The 14922-nt window shown below is 45.3% G+C and overlaps 1 protein-coding gene across 3 annotated transcripts in view; it reads right to left on the bottom strand.

Moving 5' to 3' along the window:
* The window catches only part of LOC144679793 (nucleolar protein 4-like), a 549252-nt gene that overhangs the window by 333372 nt on the left and 200958 nt on the right, over positions 1-14922 (bottom strand). For all 3 annotated transcript variants that reach the window (XM_078540571.1, XM_078540573.1, XM_078540574.1), the window contains exon 5: positions 13094-13232. In XM_078540571.1, the coding sequence (XP_078396697.1) occupies positions 13094-13232 (139 nt within the window). The remainder of the gene's footprint in view (positions 1-13093; positions 13233-14922) is intronic.

The following is a 14922-nucleotide window of genomic DNA, read 5'->3' as shown; positions in this document are numbered from 1 at the left end:
CAGTCCCCTGCTTGGATAGAGTGATATCGACATCACTTAGATCTTTGACTTGAACTATGACATAATCTAGGAGGTGCCAATACTTTGCTCTATGAAGCCTCCAAGTGGTTTTGTATTTCTCCTACTAGCAGGAGAAGATGTTTGTTATAACGAGGCCATGCTAAGCACACTTTGTCAGCAGGAGGGCACAATATGCACTGGCTTTTCACACCCAGTTTTTTCCAACTGTTTCACTCCAGACAACGGAGTCATGGCCAACCCTGACATTGAAGTCCCCCAGACGGATGATGTTTTCTTCTTTTGGAATGGCAGTAAAGGTCAGAATAGGACTTTTCCTTAACATCTTTCTTGGAGTCAAGGGTCAGGGTATAAACACTGATGACGACGGCATATTGATTATGGCTCAGCTTTAGGTGAAGTATCCTGAGCCTTTCATTTATACAACAGGGGAATTCTGGCAGTGCATCTAAGATCCTATTCCAGATGGCAAAACCAACTCCGTGGACACAAGGGTTGCTATCAGCCTTTCCTTTCCAGTAGAAGGTTTATTCCCCTGCTTATTCCCTCAGATGCCCCTCCCCAAGAAGGCAAATCTCACTCAGGGAAGCAATGTCAATTTGGAGTCTTGATAGCTCACATGATACAATTACAGTTCTTCTTTCCGGACGTGTAGATGGACTCAATGGACCAAATGGCCTCCATCTATGCTGTAATGACACTAATGACTCTGTATCTTCTTTCTGTAGATATTGAACAAAAGCAATTTCACTGGGCACTGCTCTGGACCTCCCAAGCACTTCACAGGAGTCAGTGATGGTCATCCTTACCCATCAAAGTATTAGCCCAGATATATCTACCCTAAGGAACTGCTTTCGTCTCAACTATGATGGTACACTGGATGACTCCCAAAACACAGAAAGGAAAGAAAAAGTGGAGGTGACTAATGAGAACAAGCAAGATATACCATCATATTATCCTCCGTCAGCTGAATAACAAAGAGATACATGCTCCACAGATAAATTGAGATGCAATCACCTCAGCCAGTAAACACAGCCTTGGAGATTAGTCAATGGTATTGTAATTGTGGCTGGCCTTCTTTCATTGCTCTTCTTCTTCCCTTAGGGAACATAGGTCTACTGTGATTCCCAAAGGTAGCTCCATGCTACAATTTGAGTATAAATGTAAATAAACTGGTGTAAACTGTACACTAGATTCTAATAAAGTTTCTAGAGAACAATGAAATGACTAATAAATTTTCCCAAAAAGGATTTTGGAAAAATTAGACTAATCAAAGATAAGAACACAAGAAATAGACACAGCAGTAGGCCATACGGCCCAGCAAACCTGCTCCACTATTCCACACGATCACAATTGATCTTCAGCTTCAACCCCCTTGATTCCTTGAGAAACTGAAAATCTGTCTATCTCAGCCTTAAATATATTCAATGATGGAGCATCCATAACCCTGTGAGTAGACAATTCACAGATTCACAACCTATTATGTGAAGAAATTTATGCTCATAACAGTCCTAAATAATTGGCCCCTTTTCCTGAGATTGTAACCTTATGTTTTAGATATCCCAACCAGAGGAAACAACCTCTCAGTGTCTACCTTGTCAAGCCCCTTCAGAATTTTGTATGTTTCAATGACATCATCTATCATTCTTCTAAACTCCAGAAAATGTAGATACAATGTACTCAACCTCTCATCACAGGACACCCTCTCAGCCCAGGGACAAATCTTATGAAGTTTTGCTCTACCACCTCCAATACAAGTACATCCTTCCTCAGATATGGAGACCAAAACTGTGCACAGGTGTTACACTAAGGCCCTGCAAAATTGAAGTAAGACTTATTTATTCTTATACTCCAATCCCCTTGCAATAAAGGCCAGCAGGCCATTTGCCTTCCTAATTGCTTAATGTACCTGCATGCTAACTTTCTGTGTTCCTTGAATGAGTATACCAAATTCTCTTTGAACATCAACATTTATGAGTTCTATGCCTTTTAAATATATTCTGCTTTACTATTCTTACGACCAAAATTAATAACATTATACTCCATCTGCCACCTTGTTGCTCACTCACTTTTTTTTATTTGTCCATGGAATGGGGGCATCGCTGGCTAGACCAGCATTTATTGCCCATCCCTAATTGCCCTTGAGAACTGAGTGGCTTGCCGAGTTAACCATATTGCTGTGGGTCTGAAGTCACATGTAGGCCAGACCAGATAAGGATGGCAGATTTGCTTCCCTAAAGGACATTAGTGAACCACTTGGGTTTTTACAACAATCGACGTTGGATTCATGGTCATCATTTGATTTTTAATTCCAGATTTTTTTTCATTGAATGGTGGGATTCAAACCCAGGTCCCCAGAGCATTACCCTGGGCCTCTGGATTACTAGTCCAGTGACAATACCATTACACCACCACCTGCCCCTAGATACTATCTCATTGCAGCCTGTTCGTGTCCTCTTCACAGCTTACAATCCTGTCATAACAGGCAGTGCAGTTTTACAAGAAGCCTGCACCCACTTTATCCTCTCCTAAACATAGTACACTGATGACATAAGTCATCACCCGGACTCAGCACACCTCTGTTGGAATATGCAGTGATCTGCAGTATTCTCACCAGTTTACTACATTGTTAGTTATAAATTAAAACCATGAATTAACTTTAGTTATGTAGATAGACTGGAGAAGTTCGGGCTGTTCTCCTTGGAGAAAAGGCTGAGACGACATTTGATGGAGATATTCAAAATCATGAGGGGTCTGGGCAGAGTAGATAGAGAGAAACTGTTCCCATTGGTGGAAGGATCGAGAACCGGAGGATACCAATTTAAGGTGATTGGCTAAAAAAGCAATGGTGTCATGAGGAAAAACTTTTTTTTTACACAGCATGTGGTTAAGATCTGGAATGCACTGCCTGAGTGTGGAGTGTGGTGGAAGCAGATTCAATCACGGCTTTCAAAAGAGAATTGGATCATTATCTGAAGTGGAAAAAATTGCAGGGCTACGGAGAAAAGGTGGGGAAATGGCACTAGCTGAAATGTTCTTGCAGAGCACTGGCACAGATACAATGGATCAAATAGCCTCCTTCTGTGCTGTAACCATTCTGTGATGCTATGATTAAAATCAGCTGCTCACTGATTTCCACCGAGACTATTGAGCGGTTACTTCAACCCTGAAAGGAATTGCTGATCTCTTTCCAAGAATTCAATCCAATAATAACTGCATCCTGTCAGCACTCAGGTAAAATATTGGAAGATTTTTCCTCAACTTTATTGACCTTGTACATAATGGCCCAAAGTTGCAGTAGGAATACTGTTGTGGCTATCAGCACTTACTGCTTTTATGGAATAAACTAGATAGCAAGTTCTAGTGTCCACACATGTGCAGAAATGCAGAAATCAGGAAGTTGCTGTCCAAGTTACCCCTGATCCATCACAAGTTTCGCTCCACCTGCATCTCGCCAAAAGACTCAGCATTGAAATCTAGAGAAGGGCATGATTTTGTTGTACCTACCTCACATAGTAACCACCAAATCAGTCAGAAAAAGCTAAGGTTGGTTGGTACATTCAAGTTCAAGTGAATTTTTAACAATGTGTTAAAAACAACCTCTCTGGCACTGAAAATTTAGTTTTGCAAGCATAGGTCCATTCGTTCAGACCGTAGTTAATCTTAGAGATTTTAAAAATTAAAGTATTTTTTGTTACACTTTTCTTTGACTCTTTTATGTCTCTCTCTTAACCCCATCTTTCTTCTTCTCACTTTAATTTGCTTTCTGTATATGATTTTGTCCTGAATTAAATATTCTAATTAATTCTTCCTGGTTTATGCTCTGTGTATCTCAATGAGCATTCTTCAATTTGATTGGTTGAAGAATCACACTGTTGCTTGCCCCATTCACACGTGACTGAGAGTCCCTGTAGAGGTCACCATGCTGGATCAAACACCTGGCCCAGGATTTTTACCTTGTCGGGCGGGCGTGGCAGGTGGGCCCGGGAGCAGTCATGAAACTGACCGCAGCCTGCGATCAGGCCCTGACATCAATTTCACGCTGGCTGGCCAATTAACAGGCAGCCAGCGTGAAATGTGTGCTGCAACGCTCAGCGCTGCCAGGTGGGGGCGGGAGGAGGGCGAGCGCGGAAGTTCACGTATGCACGCGAGTGCATGCAATGAAAGCTCCCTGAGTCCAGAGCTGCCTCAGGGAGCTGAAGATTTATAAACTGAAAAATAAAAAGTTAGCAATGTTAAAAATATGTCCCCTCATGTGACTCTGTCACATGAGCAGGAACATGTTATAGATGAAATTTTAAAATTTTTATTTAATTTTTAATTGCTGTTGGAATCCTCATCCTGCCCGTGGATAAGGTTTCCTAAAAAATCCAAAGGCCGTATGGTCTTTACACCTGCCCGTCAACCATAAGGTTGGACAGGCAGTGAAAAAATTCAGTCAATTATTACTTTAATGGCCTTAATAGGCACGTTAATTGTTGGCGGATGCGACTTCCACGCACGCCCGCCGACCGAAATATCGCGCAAGTGTACAATGACATTGGGACGTTTGCCCAATGTCATCGCACGTCATTTTATGTTCGAATGGGTTGGGCGCAAGCCCGCCCGCTCAGCACAAATTTCAGCCTCTGGTAAGTGACTGCAAAATCTGGGCTAACATCATAAGGAGAAAAGAGAACAGTCCATCTCCCTTTCCAAACAAGGCCATATACTCTCTAAAACCTGCACCTCCTTTTCTTTTGCTTGCTTCCTTTATAACAAATTCCAGTGATGCCAAACTAATAGGCTGCTGATATCTAGAATTATACTTCCAACCTATTTTAAAAAAATATATGATGAGTAATTATGCCCTGGCCTCTGACAGGGCACCTGGCCCCCAATTCGATTTTATTAAAATAAATGGTTTTATTATTTGGTCCTGTTCTGCTATAAATACTCAAGCACTGCAATTTAATTTTAACAATTTAATTAACAATCTCTATTTTACCCATGAACTCTAATTGTTTTTGACTTCGAGCACCAGTCCCCAGATGTTAATGAGCAGGACTTTGCCAGGTCAAACTCTTTCGAGTTATCAACAGTCACAGATTGCAATTCTTTCGAGTACAATCACAGTTCTTAGTTTTTCCAGGAGTGGGACATGAACCCACAACCCTCTGATTCAAAGGCGAGGGTGCTATGAACTGAGCCACAGCTGACACCTTGGCCTCAACTGCTTGAGATTTGATTTGATCCAGTTTAGGTCATTGCCCATATGTTCACCCCTCATTTCTTTTATAACTGTTTTCTATAGCAATTGTTTGCAACTAAGTGATTTGCTAATTTCCATTAGGAGTCAATCACATATGATGAACCAGAGTCTTGTGTAGGACAGACCAAATAGTGGGGATAGGTTCCCATCCCAGAAGATCATTCCAGCTTGGTTTTACAATTTTCCTGGTGCTAGCTCATAATTGGCCAGATTTACTGAATTGCCATTTCTCAATTTGACGAGGCGGTATTCAACTCATAACCTCTGGGTTTCTACTCCAGTGTCATAACTGTACCCAGATTTACATTGCTACAATTTTGTGATTTTAATAGAACAATTTTTTGTTTTAATGATTGTGCTACTATATAAGAGAACCTTGCCTTCTTTGATAATCTGTCCTGCATATGATTGTATGACTCAAAAATTAGTAATTTCCCTGACTTGCAGAAATCTGTAAAGTGAACTTAGCCGAGTCCTCTCCTGCAATATCAGTTCCTTCAGACCAGCAGAATATTAAATACAAGCTAAAATAACTTTAAAAAATGTATTACTAAAGCTTGCTTTCACAACCACATCTCTTTTGTTAGCAACAATCTCTGTCTCTGACTTATTCCATGTGGAATCCAAATTAAATTCCACTGTATGGGTGGAATTTTCCATGCCCGCTGGCATCAACCGTGCGTGACAGTGTGAGGGGACAATATGACGAGAAGGCCAGAAATTGGTTTCATGACATCATGAAACCAGTTTGCGATAGTACACTCAGCCCATCGATAGCTGGCTGTGTTCCCCACCATCAGATGTGGGGAAGCTCATTGTAATACATCTGCCTATCATTATAAGGCCAGCCCGCCAGAATCATCCACCCTACTGGATCATCCACCCACATCGGCATGATTGTATGCCAGTACAGAACACTTTTGACAAACATGACGTGCAGAAGTCAGGACTTATCGCCAGGGCCTTGCTCACATTGCAGACATCTGAGGGGCAGAAGATGCTGGAGCTGGACAGCAATGGCACACTGGAGGAACGTCCATGGCAGACTGGGTGGATTCTCAAGGACATGGTTCTGCTGTGAAGCAGCTCATGGAAGTTGGAAAGTCACTGTTGAGAGTCTGCTCACAACAGATCATGGTCGAGGGGGTGGAGCGGAAGGTGCAGCTGTGTTTGGGAGAGGGAGATGTACCGCGGGGTGGGAGAGGAAAGTATAGGATCGACTGGGAGAGGAAGAGGTGTCAAGAAGGGGTGAGGTTCGGAGGGAGGGAATTAAGGTACCGGGAGGGTGAGGTTGGGAGGGGAGGCAATGAAGCTTTTGGGGTGGATGTTAGATAGGGGCGAGGGAATATGGGGGGAACAGTGGGTAACAGGTGAGACGACGGCAACTGGGGAGGTAGGTGTAAGGAGGATGGAAGGAGTTCGGAAGGGGGAGGGAGTCCAGGGGGAGGAAGGAATGTGGAGAGGAGAGGGAGTAAGGCTGGGGGAAGAAGTCAGGGTTGAGGGAAGGAGTCAGGAAGAGGGAAGAAGTAAGGCTGGAGGAAGAAGTAAGGCTGCTGGAAGAAGTAAGGCTGAAGGAAAGAGTCAGGAGGGGGGAAGATAAGGATGGCTAAAGAAGTAAGGATGTCTGAAGGAGTCAGGAAGGGGGAAGGACAAAGTGGGGGTGGAGTCATGATGGGGAGGGCTAAGTGAGGGGGAGACCAGAGGGAGAAGGAGTTCCAAAGCGGGAGGGGATTCCAAGGTTGGGGGAAGGGGTTCCAAGGGAGGAAGGGGTTCCAGGGAGGAAGGTGTTCAGGAGGGGGAAGGTGTTCAGGAAGGGGGGGGATGTCCAGGTGAACATGCAAGGGAGGGCTCTGATGGGTCCATCTCTGCCTCCTGGACAGTGAACTGAGGGTGGGTGTGGAACGAGGGAATGGTGAGAATGACCGAGAGCACAGGGAGGCGGTAGGGTGGGAGGGTGAAGGTTCGCCAATTGCGGTAGAAGGGACAGCGATGGGGGTTGGTGGGGACTTGGAGGCAGATTTGGTTCCCTAGGGGTGGGAAGGAGGAGGTCGGGGAGGTTAATGTGGATGGGGATGGGATTTTCAGGAAGGAAGGGAATGTGCACGTTCGCCAAGGCATCACCAAAGGCAAAGGGTTGTCGCTGATAGGTCACAGAGCGGGTGTGGCAGATGATGCTGGGGGATCAACTATGATGGGGGAAAGGAAATGGGTGACTAGGGGAGGATAAAGGATGGGGGAGTGCACGAAAAGCTGAATCACGATCATGCTGTCTAAATCAAAAGCGAAACTAGAGTTGTGATGGGTGAGATCTGCTGTATGAGAATGTGATCATTGGGTGGGTAGAGGTGCAGGTCAGCTCAGAAGAACAACTGAAAGCGAATGACAGCAGGCAGCATTCAAAATGTTCAGGACATTGAGGTGAGTATGACACCTGAAGGATCCACATGTGTGGGAGAATGCTTGCACGAGGCTCCGAAAGATCCTGCCACACACACTTCTCGCTCCAGAATCACTCGTGGCCAGCTGCTCCCTCTATGGTGACAGAGGACGAGGTTCAGGGGCTCACAGGCAAAGGGGACTCAGAGGGAGAGGACAGCCTCTGAGATTCCTGAATGGCTGACCCAGGGGTGTCCAGCTTTCGCTCCTCCTCCCTTGGGTGACCAGATAGCCCCGGCCTGACTCTTTGAGGGGAAGGAACATCTGGAGGGACGTCAAGGTGCCCTGTTTCCCTCTCATATTGCCACTGCAATGGAGTGCACATCTGCACACATCTCCGTGTTCTGCTGGACCGGGGTCTCCATGCCGTCTGCCATCTTCCCCATGGAGACCTCCATACGCGCACATGTGCGCACCACTTCATCAGATAGCAGGCAGACGCACTCCTCTGACTTGCATGCCACTCTGTTGAGGGCTTCCAACAGCTCTGCGTAATGTTTCCCTGCCTTCTGCTAACTCTCCAGGATGAGTTGGAAGGCGAAATCCAGAGGTTCGTCATCTGACTCGGACCTCGCAGATGCCTCTTCCCCAGCAGTCCTCCGGGGAGCTCAGTCGAACCTGCCTCCTCCTGCTGCGGACATGCATCCATGCGGTGGCCACCAGATTTTGGACCCAATCCTGCTCTAGATCTAGGTCCCATCGAAGTGTGAGTCTTTGCACTGGTGGAAGGTGTAGGTAAGCATCGCGATGGGTCTTCCAGGTTTGCTTATTTCCTGCTTTCAATGGAGGAGGTGTCCTCTTGGCTGGAGTTGAGGACATGGATGGAGCTGAGGGACGGGCTGGCTGAGGGTGTTGGTCGGATAGCAGAGCTCCCTGTGAACCAAAGTAGAGATAATTAGTGCATGGCAGCAGAGTCAAAAGTGGGAGAGAGAGCATTCACAGTTGTGTTGAGAAGGGATGATATGGTCCAGGGTCCTCAAGAGGGTGTTCACTGCTGACTTCACTGTCAGCACAGGCATGGTCCATGTCCTCACCAGTCAGTGCGATGGCACACTCCTCGGAGTGAGTGAGGGGCCTAATGTGGGCCACTCCACCCCCATTTTGGGACTTCTCCCTGTTGATGTGAGCAGGCGTCTCCTGCATGGAAACAGATGGAGAGAGTTTGAGCAGGGCACATGGCACTGCATGGAATGTTTGTTTGGTGAGCGGAGCCATGAACAGGATGAGGGCATGAGCTTGAGAGGGTATGAGCCTAATGGAGATGTGAGGGCGTGTATGAGAGTTAGTGGTGTTGTCCCTTGAGGTGTGAGATCCCTGTGGATGTTTGATGGGTTTGTGAGTGTGTGAATACCTGCCATGGAAACGATGTGTTTCCCGGGAATGCATAATTAATGCAGCGGGTTTGGGACAATATGTCATGAGAAGCCGCCATTGCGGCCGGAGGGTAAAGTGTCTTTTTCCACCCACTACTGCATTTAGTGCAAATCTGGGATGATTCTGCCCTATATGTTTCAGATCCACCCATGGCCAGAATTTTTACCTCATCGGGCGGACGTGCGCCTGACTCAAACGAGCGTAAAATGACGTGCAATTACGTTGGGTGAGGGTTCCGACGTCATCACGCAGTCATACAATATTTCAGTCAGCATTTGCACACGGGAATCAGCGGCGTGCCTGCCGACAATTAACAGGCTTATATTTTGGTTAGCTTTTGTAAACTAATATCCTCAATGAGAAATTTTACAGAAAGAAGGTGGTTCTTACCAGTGGCACTGAAGACTGCATTCTGAAGTCCATCTCTAGTTGATGCCATCAGGAACAAGGGTGTGTCTGTGCATGTCCAGCAGTCCAGCAGTGGAAGACTGTTTCTTTTTCCAGAGCTTCAGGTAAAGTAGTAGTACACCAAGGGTTGCGGGTTGAGATCTTCCTTGCAGCATTTCTTGTCCATCAATGATCGGCTTTAAGGGGGGATCAATGATTTGACTTAAAGTTCAAATCCTGTTTATCTGGTGCACTTCATGTGTGAATGCTGCAAAATTCACATGTTATTGTTACATGGTCGTCTGTACATGGTTATAACATAGTGGCTTAAATGGATTTTCCACATGTCAAGATACCATGTATGTTCCAAGAAAGCATGCCTGTGTAGTTTCTCCACTACATTTGAAGCCTTTGTCTTCTAGGTGGTAGAGGCTGTGGGCCACAGGGAGCCAAGGTGTTTGGCAGCATTGCTTGTTGCATATGTCACACACTCCTGAAAATTGGATGCCGGTTGTGGATGGATAATGTGGAAGGCAGTTGAAGGAGTTGTTCTAACACACATGTGGCATCACCCTGCACAAGGTGCAGTCACTGCTGTACTGTTAGCACATACAATCAATCTAAGGTCATGGGTGATAAGCCATGCTTCCTACCGACATTCTTTGCATAGTGGGCATGGTTTGAGTAAGCATAGGGTGGAGTTTTCACCGGCTCATTGACAGCCTCTAAGTTATATGTGAATGGTCCAGGCTGTGAAGGACTTCTCAAGGTGTATTTGTACGCTATGTTGAGGCCAAGGGTCATGGTTTCAACCATGTTGATGGCGCTGACTTTTATTATGTGCTGTTGGTTTTCTCTCTTGTTGGGGATGGGTATTTCCCCGAGGAACTGTGGCTTCCATATTAAAGCTCTATTATGTGGAAGCTGCTCACCGGAGACTGGCTGATGTAACTTATGACCTTTCAAGTGCCTAAGAGCCTGGCAGGCTTCTAGTGATGAACTCCTCCTGTTAAGGATCAGGTATGGTTACATGGGCCTACCCCTCAGCTGGTTTCCCATTGGTGCCCTCTTCCTCCTCCTCCATGTCAGATCAATGACCCTGGACAGGGGCCTCCTCCTCCTGCTCTTCATCTTCCTCATCGTCCTCCTCCTCAAATGTTATTGCTATAGGCTGGCTTCTGACCTCTCTGGTTGTAGGCCCCTCTGCTGCGCAATGTTGTGTAGCATGCAGCACATGACGTCTGTTCGAGAGACACTTTCAGGGGAATACTGTGGAGCTCCTCCAGTACTGTCAAGGCACTTAGAGCACATCTTCAAGATGCCAATAACCTACTCTGTTGTGTTGCAGGTCAGCACATAGCTGTTGTTGTAGTGCCTTTAGGACTCCGTTTCCAGCTGCCTAAAGAGGTTCATCTGCCACCTCCTTAAGGGGTACTCCTTGTCCCCCAGAAGCCAACCACAGGCCTGACATGTGCTGGTGTCTGGAAAAGCTGAGAAAGTTGTGAATTCCTCAGGGTAAAAGAGTTATGGCAGCTTCCAGGGTAGCGTGCACATATGTACAGGAACACCATGGTGTGGTCACAAATGACCTACACCTTCAGAAAGTGGAAGGATTTCCTGTTTATGAAGGTTTCAGGTTGATGACATGATGCTCTTATGGCAAAGTGGGTGCAGTCAATAGCCCCGTGTACTTGAGGTGAGCCTGCTAATTCGGCAAACCCCTGGCCCTCTGCGTCTGTGATTCACATCCATTGAGAAACTTATGTGCTCCCCCAGTTGAGCAAAGGGGGCGTCTGGATTTTCCTTGATGCAGCTGTGTGCAGCTGATTATGAAATGCCGCAGAGGTCTGCAGCTGATCCCTGGAAAGAGCCGGCAGCATAAAAATTCAGAGTCACTGTGGCCTTTAGTGCCACTGGCAGGGCTTTTTTTTTATTATTCATTACTGGGATGTGGGCATTGCTGACTAGGCCAGCATTTATTGCCCATCCCTAAGGCATGTGGATTTGCAGACTGTGGTGCTAGATTTTGTTGCACCATGGCACATATGTTGGTAACCAATTCCTGGATTAATCTGAACCTTCTTCTGCATTGGTTCTCTGTCATATCCAGATATGGCTTCTGTAGTCGATAGATTCTTACCTCGGTGTAAAACCTGGTTGTCATCCTCTTCCTACCTGGTGCTGCTGCTTCTGTGAGCCCCACATATGCAAAGTAAGTCCTACCCCTATTCCCCCAAAAAAAATCAGTGCCAGATACAGCAGCGGGACTTCAGGATTCGGGCTCTGGTGCCATTTTGGCTAAGACGTGGAGCTCTTCCGTCTCTGCAAAAATTCAGGCCTTGGTTTTATGATACTCCTGTGAAGTGCCTTGGGATGTTCCATTACATTAAAGGTGCGATATAAATATAAGCTGCTGCTGTTATGATCAGGCAGGTTTTTATGTCATTGCTAAGTTTTTCTAAATTATATTGTATGCAACATGTTCCAATTGTCAACACAACTTTTCAATGTTTGCTTAATCTATAAGCAACTGAATTTCCTGATCCAAAATTTGTCAGCCATTTAATCCACAAGATTTATCTGTGAATGAATTCAAAATGACCTATCATTACAAATATGTTTAGCTTCTCTCCAGTAAAGCAATGCTGACAGTACCTAAAAGTGCCTGAATCTCCTCTCAGTTTTCAAGACATGACTTTGAAGATAAAACCAGTTCTAAGGCTCTTCAAAATTATGTCTACTGTAAAACAGCAACATCCACAATATGATTGACATCCTAGCAGCTATCGCTAAACTGCTGCCCTATCAGTCATTAGAGCATTACCTTTTAAATGCTTCCAGAAATTTATGATTGCATATAAAAAAAAATCTCCCTGATTTAATGGCTTTAAAAAGATTTTCTTCAAAAGGATTTCCAGTCACTGAAATCACCATTGTTGTAACTTCAGATTAACCATCAAGTTCAGCGCAGCTTTGTCATTCTTACAGTGCCAACTGCTAAATTTGTAATAAAATGTAAACACAAAAAACCCAAAAATTAATCATCTTATATCATCACATATTTTGGATACTGCAGCAGGAAAGACAGCTGAGAACTTGTTACGTCGCATATGCTGCTTAGAAAATATTCAGCGGATATTTCAGCAAAGGTGGGAAAGAAATTAAGAAGATGTTACTTTTATTCGTAATGTCAAGCAAGTGTAGATTTTAACTGGGATACTCCAGAGTCCAGAAATATGTTTTTTTTTTGAGTGTGCTTTGAGCAGTAGCAGAGTAAGGAGGAATGCTCTTCGAAATTGTCATTTATGATACTTGTATGATGAAGCATTTTACAAAGTTTTAGTATGTATTTTCAAAATAATTGGCCAAGGCATAAGGGCAACATTAGAAATTGATTTTTTAAGATAAAGTTAATGAAAACCAAGATCAACATAGTGATTTTATTAATTATCAGCATTAAAACTGCAACACAGGCAAGATATATATGATTGTAGCAATAAAATTACTATGTTTAATCTCATAACTATTACTGAAGTATGTAAAGCTAAAATGTCCTCTTCCCCACAAAGCATCTAACTGAACTCAAAGTACTTAACAATACAATTTCTAATGTACAAGAGTACTAACCATCCTGATGGCTGTCAAGGTTCTGTGGACTATGCATTCTCTCTTCCAGGGTAGAGCTTTGGTCAGAGTTCATGCGATCGACTGACATCCATGTGGAGTCACTGAGTTCAAACTCCTCACTGCTCAATGACTGTTCGTCCTGCCAAACAAGAATAAATCATTTACACCAATATATATATAAAAAATGCTCCAGGAGTTTCTCCCTCTGTTTAAAACCATTTTAATATATAAATTATCTTTAATGATTATAACTTTTTTGTACTTTTGAGATTAGTATTTGCTTCCTTTTCCTTTAATTAATTAATCTTTCCATTAATTAGCTCTTTGACATCAAAATACTTGCCTTCACCTCAAAGTGAGAAACTGGGTAAGCAATCAATACCTCACCATCTCATCAATAATGCATTTCCAATCAAAGCCTTAGCAAATGGGTTGGTTCGGAGCACTACTAACCTTTAATAAAATATTCTATTGGAATACTTGATCAAATAACAACTAAAGATCCTTGCTCTAAAATTCCTGTGCCGCTGTACCAGGAAATTGAGATCATTTTGTGCTGGAGAATCATAACATAGGATTGAAATCCATTCTGTTGAAGTGTCATACAGTCTCAAAACGTTAACTATATTCCTCTCCGCAGATGCTGTCAGACCTGCTGAGTTTTTCCAGGTATCTTTATTTTTGTTTTTGTTTTAGAAATCCATTATGCTGGGTTCCTGTGTCTTTTGCACCAGTCAGAAATTCTACCAAAAATCACAATGGGCACATAATACAAGATGATATGCAATGACAGAAATACATTATACCATGGCCTATAACTTCCATGCTCCCCAGTGTCGGATTTGGGGGTACCCCAAAGATGCGCTGGGGAATCCCTCTGGCAAGTTCCCAGGCACGGGTTTGCACAGCAATTGTCCAGAAGTACTAACTTCCTCTGGACAATTGCGCTGGGGAATCATCCAAAAATGCAATTTAAATCACAAGCTTCGATGGTTTCGCCAGGGTTAGATAACAATAGTTACCCAGAAATAGTTAAAAGAATTAAAACTCCTTCTAACTTCTGGGTAACTCTTGTAAAGACCCAGACCAACCCCATGGGATGCCCCCCCATCTCCCCCCAACCCCCAACAACCCCACCTTATCCCCACACCAACACCCCCCACCCCCCTCCCCCGCCCCGCCCAACATCGTTTTCGGATCCCACACCTGACCTCAGACCACCTCCCCGCCCGACCTCAGACCCCCGCCAGATCCCCCCCACCCTCCCAACCCAGGAACCACAACCCCTCAACCTCCACCACCCCAGAACACCCCCCAGCCACCCCCAACCCCCCAAACACCCCCAACTTCCCCTGAACATACCCAACACCACGTCTCGTCACCCCCAACCTCCCCTAGAAGCCCCAAATCCCCTTCCTGAGCACCCCCAACCCCCGAACACCCCCAATCCCCCTGAACACCCCCAAACTCCCCCCAAACACTCCAACACCTTTCTCGAACACCCCCAACCCCCCTGAACACCCCCAACCTCCACCGAACACTCCCAAACTCCCCCCAAACACCCCACACCCCCAAAACAACCCCAACCCCCCCAAACACCTCCCCAACACCCACGAACACCCCCAAAGAACACCCCCTGCCCCCCAAACACCCCCAAACACCCCTAACCCCCCCCAAACACCCTTAACCCCCCCCCAAACATCTTCAGCACCCGCCTGAATGCCCCCAACACCCCCCTGAACACCCCCAGCCCCCTGACCACCCCCAACCCCCTCATCCACCCCCAATCCCCTCATCCACCCCCAACCTGCCCCCCAAACTTAGAACTT

This window comes from Cetorhinus maximus, chromosome 4, assembly GCF_964194155.1.
Source record: "Cetorhinus maximus chromosome 4, sCetMax3.hap1.1, whole genome shotgun sequence".
NCBI lineage: Eukaryota > Metazoa > Chordata > Chondrichthyes > Lamniformes > Cetorhinidae > Cetorhinus > Cetorhinus maximus.
Note: the sequence above shows the minus strand (reverse complement) of the source record. Positions and strands in the feature narration are given on the sequence as shown.